Here is a 13,173-nt window from a genome sequence, read left to right on the forward strand (position 1 = left end):
CAGGAGCTCTCCAAGGCAAAACCACAGTGAGCCCTCTGCTCACCCCTGGTCCTTGCTGGGTATTTCTGGCCCCCAGAAAAGCAGTGAGAAAGGAAAGAGGACTTTTCAGCTGGAAAGGAGTTAATTTGCCTTCCCAATTATCTGCTGATGTCATTCTGACCTTCCATAGTTAAACAAAATTACCCTAAACAAACAGGGCTCCCACACTGGGGTTGAACACTGGCATTAGCAGCTGGCCACACTCACTGCAGGAGAGCCCTGACATATTGATATTAACGTAGATTTCCCACTGACCATCATTTTCAATTCCCTCCAGCACTGAATTTTTTAAGCACTGAGGCATGTTCCTCCTACTCTTCTGTTAAATGCTTTAAAGTTAATTGAAGATGCTAGCTGGCCAAGAAAGGTTTTAAATTCCCTTTCTCAAAAAATCTGACTCACCTAACACCTCTAGCAAGGACACGAGAGCTGGAGGCAAAACCATTCTGGGGCAGCTTCCAGTCAAGGGCTTTGTAAACTGATTTTCTCAAAAGAAAGTGAGAATAAAGACTCCAAGTGCCCCCCATCTGCAATTACCTTCCACAAGGAGAGTGGTTAAGTGCTGGAACAGGTTTTCCAGAGGGACTTGGAATCTTCTCTTCTTGCTTGGTTGAGTTCTGAACATCTCCAGGCCCTGAAGCAACCTCATCCAACTTTGAGTAAGCTCTGCTCTGCACAGGGGGTTGGACCAAAGACTTCTGCACATCCCTCCCAAAGTCAATCACTCCCCCAACTCTAAAAAGGCTGAAAACCTGACAGGAACCATTTGTTGAGTTGGTGAATAATTAAAAAAAATATTGACCACATGCTGTTAAAAAAAAAACCCAAACAAAATTACAGTAATTATATGAGACTTAATTTGTCAACTGTGGAGAGTTACCTGAAGGAAAGAAAATTAAGGGGATTAAAATAAGGAGCATTACCTCTTGTGACAAAGAGACGAGGGCAAAAAATTGCCATCAACTTGTGTTTATGAGCTGCTGTGTTTCTAATTAGGGCCAGACACTAAATTTGCATTTTATCTTGATTGAAACAGAATGAAAACTGAAAAAATAAAGGCATCCGATGTTAAACATCTTTCCCTGTTTAATTCAAGGAGTAACCTTACAGCATTCAAAACAGCTGCTTTTTTTTTTTCCTTCTGTTTTAAAGATCTTGGCTTTGTCAGAGCAATTTCAATTTAAAAAAACAAAGGATCTTCAAGTGGGGGGAGAGAAGGAATGAGGTCACTGCCAACAGTGACTGCATGGCACCAGGCTGGGGTACAACAGCAGCCAGGGCAGGTTGCAAAATAAATTAGAAGGCACTGATAAACAAGCCAGAGGCTGGGAGAAACCCACACCTGAAACCAGGGGAAGCAGGAAGAGCAATGGTACTGGATCATCACATCAGCCTGCCTTTGGAGAGGGCTGCCTGGGAAGGATGCTCAGCACAGTCACTCCACACCAAATTCTCTTAAAATGCAGCAAAATGGAAATCAAACTAGTGCTCAGTGGCATGTGGCAGACAGCTGCCATCAGGCAGAAGGAGCCAATTTTGTTTTCTTCTGCCACAGTGACTCAGGTTACTTACACAAGGGAGACCTGCAGGTAGGACACAAGCTGCTGTGCTCTCTTCTCTCTCCTTTCCTTCTCTCCTCACTCTCCCCGCAATGACACACCAGAAATCATGGAAGAAACCCAGCATGCAGCACTTGAGAGCCCCACATCCACCTCTCCCTTGGAGCTCAGCATCACTTTTCTCCCCCCTGGACTAGAGTCTCCAGAAGCTCCTGGTGCTCTGTCCCACATCCTTCTACCTCTGAAGGAGCACAGATGACCCCCTAGAAACATGCCACCAGCACTGAACCAGGACAGAACCTGTGCCCAGTTCTGCCACCAGGCTTCATCCCTGCTTCTTTACTCATATCCTCAAGAGCATCCTTGCTCTTCTTCCCTGCCCAGTGCCCAAAGGGTGTGAGAAGATTACACAATCCTCCTGGGAAGTCAGAGTCAGGCTTTTAACATGTGGAGGACAAGAGACCTGTGCAAGGTCCCTGCATCAATCCCAGCCCCTGTGGCAGGAAGGAGACACATTCTGCAGTGAGTGAATGGAAAAGGATTCTGTTTGCACACCAAAACACCTCCCACAGGTATCACTGTCTGCATTACACCTTTGACACCCACGGCAGGGAAAAGATGCTACGCCCACCAAATGCACTGTGGAGCTTAATGAGTTCTGGCAGCAATCCTGACAGTTTAACCTGGCTGCTGCTTGTGAAGACTGTCTGCACCTTCTTATCTGCTCTGCTACCTTGCCAAGAAAGCAACAACAACTCTCAGCTTCATGGTTTATTCCCCCTCCATATGTACAATTAAGTGTATGCATGACCATTAAAAATAAGGCTACTTATATCATGGCTCTGAAACACGGTACAAACCAACTCCATCCCCTCTCTTGGTACAACATTCAAGATGCTTGGCTTCCATGGTGTGCACAGAGGGGCAAACACAACCAGACCACACAGGCGATTGAGTGGTGCAGGGCTTTGGTAACTGGATCTAGAAGCTTCCTCCTCTAGCTGAGAGAGGGGAGGTCAGTGGGAGGCAGATCTTTATCCCAGCTGTCTTGGCAAGGCCAGTCCAGGTCCCAGGAACTGTAGGCTCCCTCATCTCAGCACGTTGCTGGTGGCAGGTGGCCCACATGGACAGGAGGACAACTTGATCCTCTCCTTTGGAACTGCCCCTTTGGGGCAAGGAAGGGGTCTGAGGAGGAAAGGGTCGGTGTCCTTCTCTTCTTGATGACTTAGAGGACTTCAGTCTCCAGTGGTGCCAGCCTCGGTGACATTTCTCAACATATAATGCATCTAAAAAATAATTAATAAATCAAAGGAACAACAGAACTGTGTCATGATGGGATTTCAAAGTGGATTGCTTACATGTCCAGGTAAGGCTTAGAGACTTTCTTTTTCCAGTGGGGATGAAGAAGAGTCCAGATGAAAGTAACTGGAGATGTGCAACTGAGGACAGCCCCGTGTGCTCCTGTAAGCTCCCTTCACAAGTAAATCTGTTCTCTTATGCAACAAGACAATCTTCCAGCTTCAGCTTGTGGCTCAATAAATTTTATTATTCCTTTTTGTTTTTATTTAAAAGAATTTGTTTTCCTATCATAAAAATTAGACAACCATACCACCACCACCAGCAGCAAAGTCTGTGGAGTTAATGTTGATGGCAGACAGTTTACTGGTGCTACCAGTGTCTCAAAATGTCCTAGGAAGTCCATAAATGGAAAAAAACCCAAACATGATCGTTCTGGGGAGGAACATCAAGGTGGTTTTGGTTTCTTGTCCCACTGTGGTTCCCAGATGAATACTGTAGCATATCAGCAGGACCAAGTACCTCATGCCTTGAGAGAAAACCCTTCATACCAGCTCCAGTACCTGGTTAGTAAGGAAGAAAAGACATTTAGAATAGGAATTTATGACATTCATGATTTCCTGTGTCAGCATATAGATCTCTAAGACAGGACTGACCCTTCCATCTCCACCCTTTACCCTTTATTCACCAGCATGCAATAATATCCCACAGATGGGAAAAGCACTTGGCAAGCATCCCAATTTTGATGTCTGCTTGTGTGATGATAAATTAGCCACGAAGCAAAACCATCCACAGCTGCCTCATTTCCCCTCATCTCAACCACACAGCTCTTGGAAATCTTGTAACAGAGATCAGAGCTTTTGTCATCCCAGCCCTCTGTGCTCTTGTTTCCCTTGTCCAGGCCGGGATGGAACAGCAGCATCTGAAGGCATGGACTAGAGACAGCACAAAAGTGCCTGTGGGGCTGACAGAGTCTGCATGAACCTGGTTTGGCTTCACTGGGAAAAGCTCTGGAGCTGTAGCTCATGGGTGATGCCCAGTATGGCATCTGTCCCCACAGTGGGGTGGGTTTGGGCACACCCAGGCCCTTCCCAGACCATCCCACCTTCCTGCTGCATGCTGTCACAGGCAAATGGAGATACCAGAGTTCTGACAGCCCTGGCTGTCTGCACATTTCTCCCTGTCTACCTTTTCTCATTAACAAGCAAAGTGCATGAGCAAAAGCTCTCCTCTCTAATCACTGCTTTTGCTGCTGGATTCACTTCAAAATATCAAAAGCTTCTGTGTATTTTGTCCATTTTCCTAAGGAGTAGCTGACCAAAGTAACCACCAACCAATTCCAAAACATGATATATAAATAAATCCCCTAGGAATGAGAGGCTACAGCATCACATGCTGCAGCAGCAGGAGTAACCCAGCCACTTGTGTTCTAAAACAGGGGGGAAAAAAATCTTGACATGCAATTAACACAGACCACTCAGGTCTCTCACCAGTCTTGCATTTTTAGGGTTTTCCCAGGTTCAGACCAGCAGCTCTGGTATGGCTCCAGAGAACTGCTACTGCCACAGGGATGTGAGGGACAATCAGGACCTCAGCCTCATGACAGTGACAAAGCAGTGTAAAACTGCAGACAGCAAGTAAATGTCTTTACCAGCAGCTCCAGAATGCTGCCAGGGGTCTGGGCTACAAGCTTAGGGCTTTAAGCTTTAACCAAACCTAACAGCATGGTGGAGGTCAGTGCCTCTGTGCAGAATGTGACACAAAGTTCTGGGTTTGGGTTGAGTTTGGTACTGCCTTGGGTACTGGTTTTGCTTGGCTGACAGACACATAAAGGACAGTCTTCTCTGTATCATTTGACATTCCACAGACAGAAATACATTGAACAGACACTCTGGAAGACTTAATTAAAGAGCTGAAAACTGGTACTGTGCACAGGGAAGTCTGATGCTTTCACAAAACCCCGTGCTGGCAGCTGCTGTCTGTTACCACCCGTCTGAGCACCAGAGTCAAAGACAGGGAGCATCCCTGCTCATTTCTGTGCTGTTCCAGCCAGATGCACCCCAGGAGCTCAGCTTTCAGCTCTGCTGCCTCTGCAGCAGCCAGAGCACAGGCTTGGGTTAGTGCTGGTGAGTTAACACTCAGCCTCTGCTGCCATGGGGAGGTGGTTGTGCAAGGCCCTCTGTGCTGCCAGGACCCCAGGGAGCAGCAGTGGGTGCTGGATGGCCACCAGCAGCTCTTCCACACCTCAGTGCAGCTGGTTTCACTGCTGGGACACTGCCTGCTCACTCCACTGTGTGCCAGAGGCAAATACATCATTTAAATTGCAAACCTCCACAGCCAGGATGACCTCCTCTAATGGTTTCTCCTGGCTGTTCAGTGTCTCTGACCTTGCTCTTTACTATCAACACATTCAAGTGTTTAAAGGCAAGATGTGTAAAATAACTTACCTTAATTGTACCCTGACTGTTAGCAGCAATAAGCACGTTGGACTCCTGGAAAAAAAAAAAAAAAAAGAGGCACTATCAGAACCCTGCCATTGCTTTCCCTGACCCCTCCTCTTTTTTTTTGGATGAAGCAGCAGAGAAGAAGTTATTTTTATCTTAAACATTAGAAGTATATCTAATTTCAAAGGGATTTAACTCTTCCTATATCCGAGATGCTTTCAAGGCTACAAGTCTTTATAAGTTATACTACCTTGAAGAATTAGAAAGCAATAATCCTTAGTGCTTGTACAGAGCTTTAAATCTCCAAAGCAATTTACAAACATGAATTAATTCTCACAGCCTCCCTGTGAGGTAGACTAATAAAAATAATAGTTATTTCATCTTTTGGCAGCACATGGACAAAGATCTCCAGCGCCCTAACTAAACCAACTAATCACCGTTACAAAGCCCCTCCAGCTCCGAGGCCAAGAGGCTTCGGATGAGTAAAACAAACAGGAGAAGAGATTAGAGAGCAATAGCAGATGCACCCAGTTTGAAAGGGAAGATAAACAGAGAGGGCTCCAGCCCTGCCTTAAGCAGAGAGGCAGCATCTATTTACCTCCTGCCAATTGATGGAGTTGCATTTGGAGATATCCCGGCTGACTGCAAATTAATGGTCTGCTGCATCAGTCAGGCAACCCCCAGGCAAAAGCTGGAGAAGAGAGAGCGTCTTCTCTCCAGACTGCATTCCTCACGTGACCAGCAGGCACAGATGCACGCTCCCCAGCCAAAATCCTATCCAAAATCTACAGGGAAATCCACTGGGGTGCTGGCAGGAGCCCCAGAGATGTGGGGAGAAGCACTGCTCCCAGACAGGTGTCCTGCATCCATCCTCGTGCCAGCAGAAATGGTTTCTCTCAAGACAGTTGATATCTTTTCTGAGACACATTTTGAAATTTCTCTTGCTGCTGCTATCCATCCCCAGACAAACTTGCTGTAATTATCCCATTGCTTAACACATGCATTTTTAATGAACTTGGTGATTAGAACACACCCTACTCCAAAGGGAGTGGGGAGGCAGCTCAACACAGCCCCAAGCTGGCTGTGTGCTGCCTCACCATGGAGTTCAGGGCTTTGCACAGCCTCCAGATTTGGGGCAAAGGAAGAAAAATCCCCTTCAGTGGGAAAATCCATTTATCAGGTAAGAATAGCCTTGTGGTGGACCACTGGGCTAACTGACACAGATAGATTTGTTCACCCAGGTACAATCATTAGAGGATTAGTTAAAAACTCCTGATATTATCTCACTAATGATCCTCCAAGTCTAAGCACCTGAAAAGAAAGTATATCCTCAAAGGAAGAATATACTGCAATTTCTTTTAATTTGGTGGCTAAGAATCTAATGCAGTGAACTCTTAGCTTCTGGTTAACAACATTAAAATCAAAACCCACTGGGAGTGGGGAAGTAGAGATAAATATTATCTGGGCACTGAAATATTATCTGGGCACAGGGACCAGGATGCCTGACAAGATTCTGGAAGCAAGGGAGAGGGACCAGCAGCAATCTACTGTGCAGTGCAGGAGACCTGAACTCCTGAGTGCAGATGATGCAGGGTTTGAATGATTCCTCTTTGCACTGTGAGTGACTGGTAATTCACCCTGCTGCTGCAGTCTGCTGGGGTGCCACTGTAAATGAACTCTGTTCCAATGAACGGTTTTACCTGCTAAAGAAAATAAAAATGCCAGAGGGTAATTTACTCTCACTCCCTTGTTCTTCAGAAGCCCCTGGGTGTTGGATTTTTTTCAGCAGGGTCTGAGCTAATCACTGTTCTGCTGCTTTCATCCACAAGCATGAGATGCAAACAGGAGCAGACAGCAGCAAAATTAGCACCAAATCTGTCACTGAACAGTGACTTGCTTGTTAAGGCACTCTAGGCACTGCTTCTCCAGGAACACAGCTAAGTAACTTGTTTTTAATCCTCCAAAGAAACAATTCACTTCCTTTTGTGTAGCCTGTAAAACAGTCAATATGCTCAATGTGTTAAACACCTAAAGAAGACATGAAGTTGTTCAGACCTGCAGGTTCATAGCTGTGTGCACATTAAACCCATCTTTATGCCAGGACATGTATGAATGGAGTCACCAGGACCTCACAAGGAAACCACCATCACCACTGAACTGGCAGAACATCTATTTCCCCAAACACACTACTGTGACCACCTGTAGCACTCAGGCATGAAAAACAGGGCCTCACCATCCATTGTGGCTGCATGTTTTAGTTTACCACAACCAACTGGTGCTTCTATGCAGGGCAAGAAGGTTTAAAGACTGGCCTTACTCATCCCTTCCATTTTTTCTGCCTGCAGGAACCAGCAACTCCCAAAGCAGAGGCACTGGGAATGTGGAAGACCCAACCCAACTCAGTAATCCTGCTCTGAAGAAAGCAGTTATTAAAATGACTCTTCTACACATGAATCTTCTCCTATGAGATTTTTTTTCACCTGCAGCCCCTCTTAGCAGGAGAGGCAGAAAGAACAAGCTGCTTTTGCTAAAACAAGACTGAAGAAGAAAAATGAACAAACATAGCAAAGATTGAGAGATGAGGGTTTACTGCCTGGCAAACAGCAATATTTTGTTCCATGTGGCTGCTAATCTCAACCTTTAGAATCTTGGCTCTCTTAAGGCAATAGGAAAAAAAGCTCTGGGGATGTCAAAATTATGCATCTTCTTGTCTTTTAGTGTTACTATGAACTGAAAAATTTAATTGGCAAATGTAGGTGCATGTCAGGACTCATGTTAATATAGGGTGCAGTTCCAGAACTGCTCTAAGGACTGAAGTTTTGTGACAAGAACAGACCTATAAAAAACTTTCTGCATCTGCCTGCTTTTTTTTTTGGACTGCAGAGACAGTATTATGGGAAATCTGAAGGGCAGCTCCTTGACATGGGAAGCACTTGACACCATCACGAATTTCTGTTATTACACAGACTGGATACACATTCACAAGGAGGTATCCATTATGTAAAATGAGGCTGTAAATTGGTTGTGAGTGCAAAGACAGACCTGACAGGAGCACCTCTGTCCTGAGCCTGACACATCCCTGTTTCTCCAGTCTGAATATGACTGCTGGACCCACAGTAACTTTAGAGCCTTCACCCATGGGATTTGAAGGGACTTTCATTGATTGCACCACAAAAAAAGAGAAATTTTTGCAGCACATTCTTGATGACAATGAAAAACAAAATCAAGTTTAGGACCTTCCAGAGTATATGAGATACCTGCTAGATTCATCATTCAAAGGAATTATTCACCTGGTGACAGCTGGGTTTTGAAGCACACTGATTTCCTTCCCTCCAAGATGAGCCCTATTTTGGATGGCCCTGGGGAAGCAATTTGTACAGGGAAGGAACAGAGGAGAATTAAAGTCTGCTGACTGCTGGTATTCATGCAAGAGTAGTCAACATTAAGACAATCAGAAATGCTCTGGATGTTCTGTGAGGTTTGAAGAAACTCAGCTGAACAACTCAGAACTTGTCAGAGCTGCTCCAGTGCAACAGGGAGTCAATGCCAGCTGAGCCTGGAGCTCTTCCACTCCTTTACGGCTTTGTGTAAGAAAATATTGCTGGGAAGAGAGGATACCTAAATGAACTGATCCCAGATGGACAACTGGAAACCACACACACCTCTCCTTGAAGGGACACCCACTGATACCCAAGTGGGCTCACTTTTCCTCAGTGAGGAAAAGCTCTGGACAGACTCTCCACCCTCCCAGGACCTCAGGGCTCCTCTCTGCTTTCCTCCTCACCAATAAAGATGCCCTGCTACACATCCTTCTCACCAGTGGGCTCATGCAAAATCACAGCTGAGCATTTTAGTCTTCCTCTCTTGACATCAAAGCTGTCCCAAAAGGCCTCAAAAAAGGGCAAGATGAGCACAAATCACTAACAATTTTTTTCTCCTTGAATACAATCCTTTCTGAGACTATTCCTCCCTTGCTCTCCCACACATATCAATCCTTGAATCAGAAATGAGAAGGAAAAGCTGAAGAGATCATTCCTTAGTATGGATGTGTTTCCAAGTTATATGTGCACATTTTCACATGAAGAGCTGGAAATAATTTTTGGGTCTTTCACCATATTATAAATAGTTACAGGCCGTAATGTTTGCACTTCTTTGTTATCCCTCTTTTCTGCACAAATAAAGCAGATTCACCTCAAACTTCCAGCACAGCCATCACTCAGGTAAGCATGAGTTCCCTGGATTTTCAGCTAGGTTTGTTCTATGGATTCAGAGTTAGGGTTCTCAAAGACCTTATTTTAAATTAACAACTTCTCACCTTCCCTCCCCAGCAGATGCTTTGGCTAACAAATGGCTGGTTTTTCAACACTTATTCCAAGGAGCTGGAGCCTAATTAAGCAAAGTTGTTGAATCAGTGGGAAAAACCACCTGGGTGAGAAAGCTTGCACTCAATTGTCTTCTGTTATTTACAGGTAGAATAAAAGTATATAGTTGAACTAAATCTAGTGCTGTTTGTACAGAAACTCCATTATTTAAGTAAATTTACTCCTTCCTTACTGAAGGTGGCAACTATTACTCTGGTGCTGGCTTTTAGGACAAAGCTGCAGACTATCTGCAAGACTTATTTCACCATCTGCAAGACATATTTCACCAAAACTTTTCCCATCAATGTCACACACAAAGTCTTTCTACACATCTAAATGTGCAAAATTGGTTCCCCAACAGACCACCACTGCTTGACTGCTCTTCATCTTGTAATTAGCAGATTCTAATGGCTTTTCACTCTAATTCTCCTGAGCCCTGGCTATTTTCTTGCTGTATGACACAAGTCAGCTTTTTGGTTTTGAAAGAAAATTACAAATTCTAGCCCAGGAAACACAATGAACGTCCAATGTACAAAAATCAAGAGGTTTTGAAAAGCTGAACTGATTAGATCCTTTCCCAGTGGGACAATGTGCAAATTTTGGGTTTTTTGCCCTATTCTTGTGATACAATTGTTATCAATGAAAGGTGCACAGTGGGTTGGTTGAAGTGGTGCACAAGCCTCTATTTCCCTGTAAACCAGAATTTACTTTCTGTGCCATCATGCTCACCTAACATTAATCCCTTCTGAGCAAATTTAAAGGAATATTTATAATCTATACTGTGAACATCAGGCTCAAGCAGAAATTAATTACTTTATACCAAGTGCTTCTTTACAGAACAAGGTCTGGCATATAAAAGATGTTGTACCAAAATATTTTAGGAGCAGCAACACCCAACTCTTTAGGTATTAAACCTGGAACAGAACATGCACGCCTAAACTGTGTCTTTTAATCCTTAGAAACAGTATTTTTATCTAGTTCTGAAGGTAATTCCTTTGTACCCAGAGAGATAAAGCCTCTTTAGGCTTATCTGGGCCCCAGAAAAAAAGAGAAAACTCAATACATCTGAAAAAGGTGTTTTCTGTACTTCTTTCTAGATCCAGCTGCAAATATACAATTTTTTGGTTTTTCAAGTTCACAAGTGCTACACAATTATACCCGGCCAGCACAACAAGGATATTTCCTAAAATATTAAGCCACAGATTTAAAGATTATGGTGCTCCTTTGACTCACTTTCTGTAAAAAGACTTGCTTACAAGCATATACACATATATATAGTTTCTTCTTAGGTCAGAATTCATGGGCACACTGTAGAGCTTTGTAGAAAAAAAGTTTTCAAACAAATTAGTGCTTTCATCATCCTACATCATGCAGAGTTTGCAGCTTCCACACAAGATGAAGTGCATCTCACTAGGAAATCTGTCCAGGTAGAAATTCAGCATCTCCTTGAATCCCTTCCCTTGTTTTTCAGCAATTCCAGACTCCAACCTCTGTACCTGGGATGCCTTTATCAAGTTTTCTGACACTTCCACATCTGGTATGTCTAGCTGCAACTCAATACACACGACTACAGCCCTTTTTCCTACTCCCTGAAGTAGTCTTCTCATTTTTGGATTTTACAACGTGTTTTCCTCCTTCTATTCAGATCAAACCCAGCAGAAGAAAATGCTGTGTGTAACTGGAAGCTTATTTGTTATCATACATACCCAGGTCTGTATTCACAGCTCATGGGTGCCCTCAGGAGAGCAGCAAGGCTTGCTCCAATGACACACTCAAACAAGCAGTAAGCTATCTCTCAGCCAGGGGAGAAACCTCTTCTTTTTAACATGCCCTTTTCATTTCTGCACGTAGCTCTCAAAAAACAACATCAACAAGGCAACTGAAGTCAGGGCTAGAAGAAAATAGAAGTACACACATACCCAGTGCTGTACACAGGCATCAATTTCCTTGTTTCTGTGCTATCTTCTGAATTCAAGATGGAAATGGAGGCCAAAGAGATTGATGGGGAGAAGGCAAAGAAAGCTCTCCAAAGGCAGGAGAGCCAGCCAGCAAAGCCCACCCCAGGTACTGCTGATATATTACAGGCAACTGCCTCTGCAATTTAGTCATTCTAGAACAAAACTGGTATTGATGAGCATCTAACTTATTTAGAATCCAAGATGAGAAAATCTCATTAGACACTTACTATTCTGCATCTACTGCAAAGCAAGATACACAGCTCTAACAGCTGCTGCACACTCCCCCATCAGGCAAGGCAGGGAGACATACAATAAAACCAAATTATTCTGCTGTTAACCCTGCACCCCCAAAGCACAAGTCTTCCCCTCCTCTCTGTGTAGGAATATTGTGTTCCACTGCCCATTAATCTGTGACAGGGTGTCTAAAGTTACTTGTTCCTATAGTCATAAATCCTGGGATATCACACGCTCCCCATAAACAATATGGTCAAGACCTTGAAGGAAGTGACAGCAGTATATAAATACAGCTTACAATAAGCATTGAAAAAACATATACATAAACATACAACAACATTAATATCAATACTGCAAAACCACAGGAAATGGCAAGGCATTAGTTTAGTGAAGACAGCTTTTAGCATCAATTCTTTTAAGACTTAAAACTCCCAAATATTCATTTGGTAATGCAATACCATACATTGCTTGACAACTGCACAGTTTAAGACCTGCTTTCCTACTGCCAATGTCTCCCCCCTTTCCATCCTATTGTTTGCTGCAGTCAGTCATTACATCATGCTGGAGGTGATGTATTTAATCTCTCCCTAGCCAAGGTCAGGCTGCCCTGCCCAGCAGTGCACTGTGGGGCAAAATCAAGCCCAGGGTGTTATCATTAATATTGCTATTGCATATGTCTCCCTTGCAAACTTGCATCAGGAACAAAATACACAATCTGGAGAAACAGCCACCAATCTGCATGAGAGTATTCAGACATACCATCTAAATCTGGTACTTTTAGATTTTGATTTTGTGCAGACTAGTGGCAAACCATCAGGGATCAGAGCTGTAAACAGAAATCAGTAGAATGTGAAAAGCCTTTTCTGTTCAAGCTACCCTGAATGAGATAAGACAAGCAATCCACCCTACAAACACCAGAGCTATGCAGCCCAGTCCCAAAGCACAGCAAGGACCACAGCTCCCTGCTGCTGCACTAGGAAAGAATGGGTGCAGGGAAACTTGTAAGAAAGGTTCTCCTCCCAGAAGGTGGCTGGGCACTGGAACAGGCTCCCAGGGAAGTGGTCACAGCACAGCCTGACAGAGCTCAGTATGTGTTTGCACAACACTCTGAGGTGTGTGGTGGGATTGTCAGGGTGTCCTGTGCAGGGCCAGGAGTTGGACTTCATGATTCTTGTGGGTCCCTTCCAACTCATGATATCCTATTATTCTATCCCAGCTGCTTGGTCCTCTTTAATTTAGAGCACACTCCCCTTGCCCTTACTGTGAAAGGCAAACTTCAATC

The 13,173-nt window shown here is 44.2% G+C and overlaps 1 protein-coding gene across 2 annotated transcripts in view; it reads right to left on the reverse strand.

Annotated features, from left to right (window-relative positions):
• Nucleotides 1-2,356: 2,356 nt before the first annotated feature.
• COP1 (COP1 E3 ubiquitin ligase) overlaps nt 2,357-13,173 on the reverse strand; it is a 124,406-nt gene continuing 113,589 nt past the window's right edge. For both annotated transcript variants that reach the window (XM_039730279.1, XM_039730278.1), the window contains exons 19-20: nt 5,342-5,386; nt 2,357-3,457 (exon numbers count right to left, since the gene is read on the reverse strand). In XM_039730279.1, coding sequence (XP_039586213.1) covers nt 3,440-3,457; nt 5,342-5,386 — 63 coding nt within the window. In that variant the 3' untranslated portion in view covers nt 2,357-3,439. The remainder of the gene's footprint in view (nt 3,458-5,341; nt 5,387-13,173) is intronic.

The sequence above is a fragment of the Passer montanus genome, unplaced genomic scaffold (assembly GCF_014805655.1).
Source record: "Passer montanus isolate IOZ18808 unplaced genomic scaffold, ASM1480565v1 scaffold71, whole genome shotgun sequence".
Lineage (NCBI taxonomy): Eukaryota > Metazoa > Chordata > Aves > Passeriformes > Passeridae > Passer > Passer montanus.